The 13,960-nt window shown below is 41.5% G+C and overlaps 1 protein-coding gene across 7 annotated transcripts in view; it reads left to right on the plus strand.

The window, feature by feature from the left end:
* LOC147111119 (serine/threonine-protein kinase WNK2-like) overlaps positions 1-13,960 on the plus strand; it is a 204,809-nt gene that overhangs the window by 146,409 nt on the left and 44,440 nt on the right. For 6 of the 7 annotated variants that reach the window (XM_086001680.1, XM_086001682.1, XM_086001683.1 and 3 more), the window contains 3 exons: positions 1,141-1,260; positions 1,666-2,912; positions 11,209-11,305. In XM_086001680.1, the coding sequence (XP_085857806.1) occupies positions 1,141-1,260; positions 1,666-2,912; positions 11,209-11,305 (1,464 nt within the window). The remainder of the gene's footprint in view (positions 1-1,140; positions 1,261-1,665; positions 2,913-11,208; positions 11,306-13,960) is intronic. The other variant, XM_086001681.1, reaches the window with a different exon arrangement.

Raw genomic sequence — 13,960 nt, forward strand, 5'->3', positions numbered from 1 at the left:
TAATGAAGTGACAATGCTTGGAAAAAATTCACATTGACCAACTACAGCGCAGAACTCTGCCAACAGTGGATTTTCTTTCCTCCTCGGGTGTTTCTGGTTGGAATCATGGCTAGTCCTGCGTGACAATCTTTCGGATTTGCTTTGGAACAGCTTCCTGTTGTGTTTCTAACTAACATCAGTGGAGTGACACTCTCGTGTGAAGAGACACTAGGAATTAGGGGGGAATCAATAATGAAAATATTTCAACCACGTAGTAGAGTCTGACAATTATTTTGTTGTGATTGCAGAAGTACTTTTCTTTACCCATTTCTCCTCCTCCCCCACACCTCCCTCCCTCCCCCCCCCCGCCCCCAGCCCCCGCCACACAAAACTGCAGTCCTGAGGTAAACAATTTTGTTGTAGACCATAGAATGTCATAGAGAAACAGGCCATTTGACCATCAAGTCTATGCTGGTATTTCTGCAAAAGCCCAAGATTGCCCCAGAGCATACACTCATTTATGTTTTTTGCAGAATAATTAACAGAATCCTCTAATTTGATTTCCAAAGCACCAGTAAAAATCTCAATGGCTGAATTAGTCAAATTCAGTGTGTAATGTAAATCAGTGGTCCTGCTGTTATTCCCTACATGGCATAAGCACCCCTATTGATATAAAACTCTGCCTCCCAGCTCGCTGTAGGAACGTAGGAGGAACAATGCCAAAGAAGATCTGCTAGTAAGATGTTAAAGATCTTGAGTATAGTGTACTTCCTGTAAGTACTCCCTGTCGTACTTCAGCAATCACATTTGGTTGATTTGGGTGAAAATGAAACGGAAGCAAATTGGAATTCAAGAAGTAGGGAACCATACAAATGAAAAGCAAGGCGAGTGACTAGAAAAATCAGTGGCCCTAATAGTGCATTGTGTGGCATAACATTCCTTTTGTTCTAAAACAGCATTCCTCCACAGGAAATCTTTGCAGTACCAGATGACTGTGACTAATGTAGTGAACAGCCTCTCTAAGGTGGTAGAGGAACGCCTCAAAATAAAATAGAGCTGGAGTACTTAGTTAAAACTAATATTGTTTTGATATTACAGTTCATGTAGTGTAGTTTAAAGTGATGAACATCTAAATTCTAATGCACTGTTTAATTGTTTTAGTATTGCATACTGGCCGAAGATGGTTTATTATATGTCCAGTTGTGGAGAATCTTGCAACAAAACTGTCAGAATCTGCACTAGACATTCCTTCAACTCGACCACAGTCAACTTCTGCTCTGGGTATGATTTAATTTTTTGTAACTGTTGAGGTTGTACGGTTTGAAACAGAAGTAGAGAAACAAATTTTGGCTATTTTATCAAGATGAGGAATTGGTCTCCTAAAATAAATGATAACTGTTCCTCTCAAAATGTGACACAGAAATTACTTGCATACAAATCCCTTAAATAATTCAACATTTGACATCTCATTTAGATTATTGTGGTCTTCAATATTAACATTGATAGTATTTTAGTATTTACTATTAATATTGATTATACATTGTACGTTTAAGATTAGCTTGACTGAATAGATGTGGAATGAGTCAATAAATTAGGTTTTAGGAACAGGTGTTCTAATTTAACAGTTCATCTAAATTTGCAAAAAACATTCTTCATCAGTAACACCTTTTATATTCACTTTTTCAGAAGCAGAAATTGGAATTGATGACGAGCAAGTGGATTCTATAGCAACGCAGACATCCGCTGCAATGACTTCACTCGCTGCTAATGATACCACCTCTGGACATCACATTGCATCTCCACCTTTGGTACCACTGCTGTCTAATATTACTCATCCAACAAATTTGCCAGTTCAAGTAATGATGCCCCATGTTATTCCTACACTACCAATTCAGACAGAGGATCAGACTGGAAATGAAGCACAACAGAACAGTCAGCAGATTCATGCAGCTGTTTCTAATGGATCAAATACTTCACTTCAAAGTCAGCTTGCAGCTCATGACCATTTAGAACTTCAATCTAAAACTGTCTGTCCGCTGCAGTCAGTAGAAGAACAATCCAATATGGTTTTTAGCCCCCCTACAGTTGTTGACATGCCATGTTGTCCAGTTGTTCAGCCTCTTCCCATCCAGTCAATATCTATCCAAACAGAACTTTCACTTCCTACTCAATCTGCTGAACCTAGTCCTATTCACAGCCTCGTCTTGGAGCACCAGCCTATTCCGCAAGCCTATGTGCCTGATGTTATCCCACAACCTGTTGTACTGCAGCAACCTTTTACAAACCAGATGCAATCAACCATGGGCATTTCTGGAACAGTAAGTAATACAGCAATAGGTTCTCAGCCCCAAAGTCCTGCACAAGTAGTTCCAGGTGTTAACCAACAGTACCCAGCACAAGCACAGTCTCAGTCGATTACTATGACTGGTATTAGCAGTCAGCAACAGCTTTCACTTGTGGTTGAATCAGATGGTGAAGGTCCACGTAAAATTGATTTTGTAGATAATACAATAAAGAAGCTGGATGAAAAATTACGTACTTTATTTCAAGAACCTGGAGGGATTCTCCCAGTTTATCCTGCTGCAGAGTCCTCTGAAACTGCTCCTATAGGAGAGGTGGGTTGCACAGAAGAGCTTTATTCTGAACCCCTTGGTGAAGTCCTTAATGCTGCACTTTCTGTGGCTGTTTCTGTACATGATGTAAAGAATATAGATGCACCTATCCATTCTGTTTTACCAATTACCCAAGTTCCTGTTATGGGGTCACCACCAAGCTTGCCCACTCTACCTGCAGATTTACCAGAAGAAACTTCTTGTCAAGCTGCTGTTCTTAGAGAGGTTCTGTATCAGCATGTGACAACACCAGTATTACCTGTGGTGAGAGACTCCATTTCGGCTTCTAAAACTGCAGAGACTGGATCCACTGAGATTAATGTAAGTCCTGTTTACTTTCTACTATGCCAGAAATGTTTTTGCAAGTTGATTTGCTGTTGAACTTTAAAAAATTATCATTTCTAAAATGATAGCTACATACATAAATCTACTTTTATTTTGTATAATGAATCCCAGTAGATTGTTAAAGTTGGTATAGAATCAAATTTTCAACTAGGCTTTGCGTGCATTTGGGGCTGAGGGAGAAACACTACCTCCCAGTTGCTTTCCTTCCATTTGTATAATAACCTATTCATTTGTATGTGGATGAAGGGCAACATTGAAAGAATCAGGAAGACCATATATAAAGTAGGTAATCAATCATTCCGGTTCTTGTTCTGACCGCACAATCAAATACAAGTAATCTTCTTTTGTTTTAACTGGTCATAAATTTTGAAATTCCATTCCTGTGAAAACAACACATGATTAAAAAAAATTAAAACTGACATTTGTTGTCCCAGTATGGATAATCATGTGAAAACCTGGGTTTAAAATTGATTATACTGATGAATATTTTGGTTGCCTGGAGTAGCTGGGCCATTTGAGAATTGCAATCCCTGGTTTGAATGAAATGAATAATCCCTATTTAGACTTTTCTACTTGTGGGTCTTTGGCTTATGGTCTCTCTGTCCTCCCCCACCCCAATTCACAAATTGCATAAAGATCTCTTTCTGTAGTTTATTGTGTACGGATGAAGAATGGGAAGTCACTGATCTACAGGAAAAATAACCCTAGCACTGTCCTTTCCTGAAAGAAGCCACACACTTGGCCGTGAATGGTGTAAGGATAACTATACATAAGCATATTTGCCAGTGGTTGACATTGTCTAGATGGAGTTGCTGTCTAGTTGGGAATACATTCTGTTTTATGGGGCATCCTGTTCAGCAAAGCTACTCCGAGTCAGCATAGTTGACCTGGCTGATCTCCACCATAGCCATTGGTCTGTGCCAGGTCACGGCTTTAAAATTTGTGTGGAAGACCTCCGATCCTATCCTGTAACCATCTTCCACAATAGCAATCTTCACTGTCTTTGACTGTTGCACGATTTCCCCAAATGTGAAGTCTATTTTGAACTCAAAGCACAGCATCGCTGGTTCAGCTACCTGTTCTGGCTGCCAGGACGTCCAAACTTAAATTGTCCTGATGTATAGACATTTGAATTTGGAAAACGATGCTTGTTCGACCCCAGGCTCAACGGGGAATCAAGTATGAGGAGGAAATGTTCGTTAGGTTGCTTTCTTAGAGATGCATTGCAAAATGATTCCCTGCAGTGCCCTCTAGCATTAGACACAGGCTGACATTTCAGTACTGCAATTCTGGCCATAGAGCTGACCTTAAGTCAGTTCAGGGACAGTCTGGAAAAGGACAATGAAAATGTGGACTGACATGAGTGGTCCATTACATCACCAAGCCAAGCAAGATGAACAGTCTTTTCCAGTCCTATACTTTTCGCAAACCCATTCCCTGGTGCCCTGTAACAATGCTGCATAGATATGGCAATAGTGCCTATGGTCTCTGCATTTGTTAGTCTGTATGCATGGACCCTTCACTTGGAGGAACATTATCTGGAGATAGACTGTTAGCTGTGTTCCAGAACAGGAAGCTACTGGAACTCTGCTTAGGTCCTTGGACAACAGAGCAGTAACCCTTGGTAGTTTGTCAATCCTCTGTCTGGGGGTGGAGGGGGGTGCGGGTTGGTTCCTATATACATTGCCTAATCGCCAGTTCACCTTTATAGTATGGGTCATCCTGAAGATTTGGCTAGAGGAAGCACAATAACACCTACTGCCTGAGAAAGGCTTAGCTGTTGGAAAACTAAGGGGGCGATTTTGCCAGCCCTGGGGAGGTGGGTATGGAGGTGGGACTGCTGGGAAAATGGCAGAATTTGGGGACTGGTGCCCAACCCACCTCCGTGCCATTTTCCTAGGAGGCGGGTAGTCGTCCCGCGCCAGGTCCTGTCTCCTTGGAGGCGGGAAGGGATTAAAGCCTATTAACTGCCTGTTAACAACATGCCAGCTCAGCGAGGCGAGTACTGGGTCTGCGGGGGTCGGGGGGGGGTGCAAAAGTGTGGTGTGAAGGTAAGTGATGGGCGCAAGAGTGGAGAGGTGAGTATCTGAGGTAAGTGCAACTTGTTTTTAAAAGTGTACTTACCTTTGTTTCTTCTTGCAGGCTTCAGTCGGTTTGTATGCGGAGAGTCTCGGACCTCCATGTTGCAGATGAGAGATGGCCGTTGCATTCTCATATGCAACAATCATCTCATTTCTGTCATTTCTGTAAAAGAAAGAAGGTTAATGAGGTCTTGCAAGACCTCATCAAACTACAGAGAATGTCACTGTTTGACAGTTTCACAGATTTTTGACAGATGAATAGTCATACATTGCCGTTCTCTGCAATCGGCTTTCCCTTAATTGGCCTGCTAAGCCCACTGGGCGGGCTTAACAAGGTCAATCAAGGGAAAATAGCGTGGGTTGGCCACAAATCGATGGAGTGGGGGACTATAACCCGGCAAGCAGCAGTCCCGCCTCCACTGCACCCCCATTAATAAAATCGCCCCCAGAGTCTCAGTATTACCCTGTTCAATATCCTCAAGTGATTATATATCTGTCACCAGTTTCTTTCTAATTCATGATTCCCGAGAGCCGAGCAAGAGGAAATTGGTTTCCAAAAGTCACTTGCAGCAATGTTGCTAGCTTTGAGGAGAATCTTAATCGTGAATGTTTACAACTAAATGGTTTGTCCACTCTAGCTACAACCACCACTCCATCTGATGAAGTGCAAGGTACCAGCAATCATCATGTAGTTTGACTTTTCTGGACACAGAGCTATTTCCAAACTCACTGAAATTTCATACTGCTGTCATCTCTGGTTATCTGTCGCTATCATCTAATTTACTTACATTTCCTGCATTTTACCTCAAGAAATTGTGATGCAGAAAGTGTATCTACCATCCCCTTGAAGATGAAACACATTTCACCGTTTTAGGTATTTAAAATATGCATATTCTATCCAGGCATTTTAGGATCTGCATGCTCTTTTTGCATTATTATAGTAATAAAGCTTTAAGTGAATCCATTTTAAAAGGATTTCTGTAATATATTTTTGTCATGTTGCTTACCTCTGGGCCAAAAAAGCACCAGATAAACCCTCAGTTGAAATGTACTGATGATTGATCTGTACTTGCAGTATTTAATCAGTATGGAAGCAAGGGAGGTTTGCATGACACAAAATTACAAAAATCAAAGCTGTTACAGGGCCACCGCCTTGATTTATTTTTAAACCTATTTGTTGATTAACCTATCTTAATGTATGTGGCAAATAATCTTCAAAGAATGAAGACCACCAAACTAAGGAAAGTAAGCTAACTTTTTTTCCTGTGGCACATAATAAAAACCAACAACACTTTATTTTATTTCAGGCAGAATTAAGCTTAATTGAAAGAAGAAAAAATATGCCTAATTTCATCCTCAGGATATCCGAAAGAATTTTGCAACCATGGGGTTAATTTTGAAGTGCAGTCGATGTTGTTCTATGGGCAGACACACCAGCAAATTTGTGCATAGCAAGGTCCCACAAACAGCAAATGAACAATTGGCCAGATATTGGCCTGGATTTTGCATTAAGAATAACGGTGAGGCTATCAGCACTCGCAGTTAAGGTGTAAATCGAACAGCAACTTCTGGCACTTCTACATGCGCAGTAAAACATGGAAATCTGGAAGTTGCTGTCCAATTTACCCTGCTCCTCCACAAGCTTCACTACACCAATACTTTGCCGAGAGACTCGGCATTGAAATACAAGTAAATCCATGAAGTTTCTGTACGTACCCACTAGTTACCCACTAAACACCCCAGAAAAAGTTAGGGCTTATCCATTCAAGTGTAAGTGAATTTTTAATGATGTGATCAGTCTTAATTACTGCCAAACAACATCTGTGTCACTGAAAATTAACATTTACAAATGTGGAGTCTCATTCCTTTAGATTTTAATTATTGTTGGAGATTTTATAAAAATTAATATAACTTTTTAACTTTTTCTCTGTCTCATCTCTCTCTCTTAATCCCATCTTTCTTTCCCTCTCTATTTCACTATCTGTACATGATTTTACATTGAATTAAATATTCTAACTTGCACTTCCTGGTTTAGGCTCTGCATGTTTCAGTGAGGATTCTTCAATCTGATTGCTTAACTTGTTCACACAGGTCCCAGATGCCCTGTAGAGGGCGCGGCGCTGTTTCAGACGCCTGATGACCGTACGCTGCTGCTCAAAAGCCCATGAAAAGTCTGTGGGCCGCTGTAAGCGTAATGAACGGCAAGCGTCGTTTGTTTGCCGCTGATCGCAAAATCCGGGCCATTGTTTTTGGTGGTAGGGGTTGAAGGAAGAATGCTGTTCAGTACACCAGGGGAGCGCCCTGCTGTTCTTGGAATGATGCCATAGGATCTTTTACGCCCACCTGAGCAATGCAGATGACCCTGGTATATAACATCCCATACAAAAGGCAGCACCTCCAAAAATGCAGCATTCCCTCAATACATAGTAGGTTTAAACCCACAGCCGCCTTACTGAGAGGTAGGAGTGCTACCAAATGAGAGAAACTGACATTTAATTCATACTAACTGCTCTCGTATAAGAAACAAAATTAACTTGTACCATTTGTTAAAATACCTCTACAAAATTTAATCTGACCCAGAATGCTCATCGAATCACAATTTATGCATTACAGAATGTCAATTTCTCACAATTTTAATTTAGCTATTTGATATTCCATCAAAACTGACTGCTCAGTCTCTTTTGTAACCCTGCAGTTATTTCGGAAACCCACTGCACAAGTGATCACTGGGGGACTCTTGGGCTCGTGTGACCTTGGATAGCTTACTTACTGTTTGAATTCAGAACTGCTAATCAATGATCTGTGTAATTCAGGTTATTTAATTTTATATATTGGCCACATGATGAGTAAAGTCAATAGTTTTGCCTTTTAGCCATTGATGTTCTATATTAGAATAGTTTAATAGTCCTGTGTCTTTTGTGTTTATATTTTTATTAAAGAAAACTGGCTATGATTTATATTTCATAATTTTGCACTTAATTTACACTCTTGACACATTTGCGGTTAAAATGAATTTCAGACAAAAAGATGATCACAACATTCTTGTAACCACAAGAGAATTTTAGATAGATATAGCAAGATCTTAAATTCACATACAATAGGATTATTTTACACTAAAAAACAATGTTGAAAACCTGTGTCTGGGAATGCTCGAAGTTAGAGTGCCATCAGTCCTTGCTGATCACATGACTGATAATACCACAAAAAAGGAAAGACTTGCATTTATATAGCACCTTTCTAAACCTCAGGATGTCCCAAAGCGCTCTACAGCCAATGAACTACTTTTGAAGTGTAGTCACTGTTGTAATGTAGGAAAGCTTAGCATAGACCAATCTTGTTCCAAAAGCAGAATGCTGCCATGACATCTCTACCCACATTACCTTCAGCCCCTACAGCTAGCCCACAATATATGTCGGTAACCCCATGACTCTACCCACCTGACTCTTCCTAATTCCTCTGACCCAGCCTCATCTCCGTTCCCTTATGCCTGCTAACAGAGACCGTTAAATGTTCACCAATGTATCTTTCCATCTCTAGAGTGGGAATGAAAGTTATAAGTGCTTGAATAGGCTGATTGTGGAGATCAGATCATTTTCAAGCTAATTTCGCTGCTTCTATATGTTAAAAAGTGATATTTAAAAGTAGCAAGAGCTTGGGCCAGATTTTGCTGCAGTAGGGCATCTAACAGCATCTGCCGTTAGTTAGGCTTGCCCCTGCACCCTTTTGAAAACATTTTTGCCCACTAAGTTGCTGAAAGTGTGAGCTGATAATGGCGCAGCGAGGGAAACAAGGCATCTGGGACCTGAGTGAACAGGGCAACCAACTGTGTATCTCCTGAACCACTCAGATTGAAGGACTGAGAAATAAACAGCGGAAGGACTGAGAAGGAAGTGTAACTTAGAGTGAGAAATTCAATGCCAAATCAGGTACAGAAAGAGAAATAGAGAGAGGGAAAGAAAGATTGGATTAAGAGAGAGGGGAAAAAAAATCAAAGGAAAAGTAAATTTAAAAAAATACATTGAACATTTCTTAAATCTCCAACAACAATTCATACCTGAAGGAATGCGACTCCACACTTGTAATAGATCATTTTCAGTGCCAGAGGCAGTAATTAACAATAATCACTTTGTTAAAAGGGCACTTGTAATGAGATGACTTAACTTTCATAGTTACTGTGCAAATACAGCAACTTCACGACATTCAATGCATGTCGATGGTGAGGCAGACAACAAAATGTCGACTTTGCGAAGCTAACGGCAGAGCGGCGCAACTTGGGCAGCAAATTTTGGACATTGACCTTTAACTGCGCATCTGCTCCTTGCCAAGTAGCTGGACCACTTAAACATATAACAGCGAGCGCCATTAGCTGTACCATTATTTTTACAGCAAAGTCTGGCCCCATAGAATGTCATAGTACAGGCTATTTGGCCCATCAAGTTTGTGCTGGTGATTTTTTTTCCACGAGTCACCTGATCTAGTCCAACTCTTCACTCCCCATACCCTTTAATATTCCTATTTTACAAGTAACCATCTCATTCTTTTTTAAAATAATTTATTGTCTCTCCTTCAACTATCATTTGTGGCAGGGAATTCAATATTCTAACCACCCTCTGTAAAGAATTTTTTCTTACCTCCCTGTTAATTCTCTTTGTGTTAACCTTATATTTGTGCACTTCTGCTACCATCTCGCTAACCAGTGGAAACAATGTCACCATTTACCGTATCAAACACTTCATAATTTTGAAGAGCTCCATTTATAGGAACATTGGAATACGAGTAGGTCACTCAGCCCCTTGAGCATGTTGTGCCATACAATTAGACCATGACTGATCTGTACCTCGATTCCATTTACCCACTTTTGATCCATGTCCCTTGATACCCTTGCCTACATTACAACCGTGGCTATACTTTAAAAGTACTTCCTTGGCTGTAAAGCACTTTGGGATGTCCTGAGGTCTTGAAAGGTGCTATAAATGCAACTCTTTCTTCTTGCCTAATAAAAATCTGTCGATCTCGGTCTTGAAAATTTCAATTGACCCAGCATCCGCAGCCTTTTGGGGGAAAGAATTCCACATTTCCACTGCCCTTTGTGTGAAAAAGCACTTCCTGATTTCACCCCTGAATGGTCTAGCTCTAATTTTAAGATTGTGCCCCCTTGTTATGAATTCCCTGCTCCAGGTCGTCCCTTAACCTTCTCAACTCTAGTGAAGAAGACCCATCTTCTCAAGCCTCTGCTCATAGCTGGTAACACATTTTCCATTGCTTTTATAGCCTTTCTATAATGGTGTTCCCAAAGCTGTAGATGATGGTGATCTACAGTTCAGGTGACGTGCCTGTCTTCTCACTGAGCAAGCATTTTCAGCCATGTAAAAGTCCTAGTTCATACTCCCCTGATGGCAGATCACAAAAAACACTGAGGTTCCCCAGTGTGTTTTTTTTTTGTAATTTGTAGTTATGTTTATTGTTGTAAACATTTTACTTAGCTGCTAATGTACAAACCTGATGATGCCAGTGGTGGAAAGTAAGTTCACATCTATAAATTGCTGAATTCAAATGCTCATCGAGGGGGAATACAATGGACAGAAAGAGAACGGGTTTCATGTATAAAGCACCTTGCACCGCCTCAGGACATCCCAAAGTGCTTTGGAAGTGCAGTCGCTGTTATTTTGTAGGCAAACATGACTGCCAATTTGCACAAAGCCGACATAAAGCAATGAGATAAATCATCAGTTAATCTGTTTGGTAGTGTTTGAGGGTTAAATGTTGGCTAGGGCACCAAAAGCACTCCCTTCTCTCTCGAATAGTGCCAGGGAGAGGCAATTAATTCTCTGACGAGACAGGGAAAAATTACAAGGTTAAGTTAATTGATAGTGATTCTGCAAATCTTCTGGTACCTGATTGCAAATGCTATTGATAGAGGCCTGGTGCATGCCCCAAAGTAGTGGCCGGAAAAGCAAAACACTTTGGGTGGCGGTGAGAATTAGGGAAGACGTACAGTAATGTATCTAAGAATCAGTGGTGTCATAAAATGCAGAAAAGGCAAATAAGCCTGTGGAGTGACTTGTAGATTTATGCATCTTTTGTTTGAAGTCAAGACATTTCAGTTGAAATAGAAATGTTTAAATTGTCTTCATTAGCATTATGCTTATCTACCAATTCATGATACTTGCACATTTTTGTTTCTTGCTCAGCAGAATCAAAAGCTAGAGGTAAACGAGTGTATTCAAAGCTATACACAACCACAAACCACAGCATTGTCCACCGGAACATCAATAATAAACCGTCAAGGTGTGTTAACTAAACTGTTACTTGTGTTCTTTAAATAAAAATGGACATCGTGTACAAAATAATCGAATGGATCACAAAACAAATTAAGTCTTCGAGCAACACTTTGGTGCATGTATAGTCTAAAATGCTGTGCTGTAATGTCCATGGGTTAATACTGAATCTATTTCAGTCCTGTGTTTTAAAATATATCAAATATAATTAGAGCGATGTAGGCAGTAATAAAAACTTGCATTTTAATTGGCGCTTTTTTTACATAAAAGATGCTAAGTGCTTTCTTAGAGGTGTGAGGAAAAAACTGACGCCATGCCAAAGGAGGAGTGATTAGGAGGAGTGATCAAAAGCTTGGTGAAAAGGTGGGTTTTAAGGCGGATCCTAAAGAAGGAAAGAAAGATGCAGAAATGGAGGGGATTCCAGAGAGTGGGACCAAAAGCACAGCTATTAATGGTGGGGTGGGGTGAGGGGCGGAAGGATAGGAGGGATTCACAAGATTGCAGGGGCTCTGACACTAATTTTCAGAACCTATCTGGCCACAGGGGAGGTGCCAGAGGACTGGAGAACAGCTAACGTAGTACCATTGTTCAAGAAGGGTAGTAGGGATAAACCAGGAAATTACAGGCCAGTGAGCCTAACATCAGTGGTAGGGAAATTATTGGAAAAAATTCTGAGGGACAGAATTAGTCTCCACTTGGAGAGGCAAGGATTAATCAAGGATAGTCAGCATGGCTTTGTCAGGGGGGAGATCATGTCTGACCAATTGGATTGAATATTTCAAGGGGGTGACTATTTGTGTGGATGAGGGTAGTGCAGTTGATGTAGTCTACATGGATTTCAGTAAGGCTTTTGACAAAGTCCCACATGGGAGACTGGTCAAGAAGGTAAGAGCACATTGGATCCAAAATTGGCTTAGTGGCAGGAGGCAGAGGGTGATGGTCGAAGGTTGTTTTTGTGACTGGAAGCCTGTGTCCAGTGGTGTACCGCAGGGATCGGTGCTGGGTCCTTTGCTGTTTGTAGTGTACATTAATGATTTAGATATGAATGTAGGAGGTATGATCAGTAAGTTCGCAGATGACACGAAAATTGGTGGAGTGGTAAATAGTGAGGAGGGAAGCCTCAGGCTACAGGACGATATAGACAGGATGGTTAGATGGGCAGAACAGTGGCAAATGGAACTTAACCCTGAAAAATGTGAGGTGATGCATTTTGGGAGGACTAACAAGGCAAGGGAATACACAATGAATGGTAGGACCCTAGGAAGGACAGAGGATCAGAGGGACCTTGGTGTGCATGTACATAGATCCCTGAAGGCAGCAGGACAGGTAGATAAGGTGGTTAAAAAGGCATATGGGATACTTGCCTTCATTAGCCGAGGCATAGAATATAAGAGCAGGGAGGTTATGATGGAGCTGTACAAAACGCTAGTTAGGCCACAGCTGGAATGTTGTGTGCAGTTCTGGTCGCCACACTATAGGAGGGATGTGATTGCATTGGAGAGGGTGCAGTGGAGATTCACCAGGGTGTTACCTGGGCTGGAGCGCTTCAGCTATGAAGAGAGACGGACAGGCTGGGGTTGTTTTCCTTAGAGCAGTGAAGGCTGAAGGGGGGACCTGATTGAGGTGTACAAAATTATGAGGGGCATAAATAGGGTAGGTAGAAAGGAACTTTTCCCCTTAGTAGAGGGGTCAATAACCAGGGGGCATAGTTTCAAGGTAAGAGGCAGGAGGTTTAGAGGGGATTTGAGGAAAAACATTTTCACACAGAGGGTGGTTGGAATCTGGAACTCACTGCCTGAAAGGGTGGTAGAGGCAGGAACCCTCAACATTCAAGAAGCATTTAGATGAGCATTTGAAACGCCATAGCATACAAGGCTACGGACCAAGTGCTGGAAAATGGGATTAGAATAGACAGGGCTTGATGGCCGGCACGGACACAATGGGCCGAAGGGCCTCTTTCTGTGCTGTATAACTCTGACGAGGTGCCAGAGCAACTGAGTTTGGCGGTGGGTTGGGGGGAAGGGCTGGGGGAGTTTAGTGGAGCTGGAGGAGGTTTTAGAGATGGAGTGGCAGGATCACAAAGGGATTTAAACACACGGATAAGAATTTTAATTTGGGCATTGTGGGACCAGGAGCCAAAGAGGTCAAGGAGGACAGGAGACTTGATGCAGGATTGGATGAGGGCAGCAGAGTTTTGGATGAGCTGAGGTTTACAGCGGGTGGAGACGGTGGGTTTTCCAGGAAAGCATTGGAATAATCAAGTCGAAAGGTGACGGGCGTGGCTGAAGATCTCAGCAGCAAATGGGCTGAGGTAGGCTTGGATGCGTTTGATATTATGGAAGTGGAACCACGTGGCCTTTGAAAAGACATTCCCTCATAGGTCTGAAGTTTGTATCCAAGTTTGCTGTCAAATTTGGAGAAATATGAAATTCTCCACTTTGGTAGGAAGAATAGAAAAGCAGAATATTTTTTTTAAAGTTCGAGATTCGTAAATGTTTGTATTCACAAGGATTTGGGTGTCCTTGTACATGAATCACAGAGAGTTAACATGCCCGTACAGTAAACAGTTGGGAAAGCAAATGGTATGTTAGCTTTTATTGCAAGGGGGTTGGAGTACAAGAGTAACATAGAAACTAGGAGCAGGAGTAGGCCATTCGGCCCCTCG

This window comes from Somniosus microcephalus, chromosome 11, assembly GCF_052327205.1.
Source record: "Somniosus microcephalus isolate GS21.2 chromosome 11, FLI_Smic_1.0, whole genome shotgun sequence".
In the NCBI taxonomy this organism is placed as follows: Eukaryota; Metazoa; Chordata; class Chondrichthyes; order Squaliformes; family Somniosidae; genus Somniosus; species Somniosus microcephalus.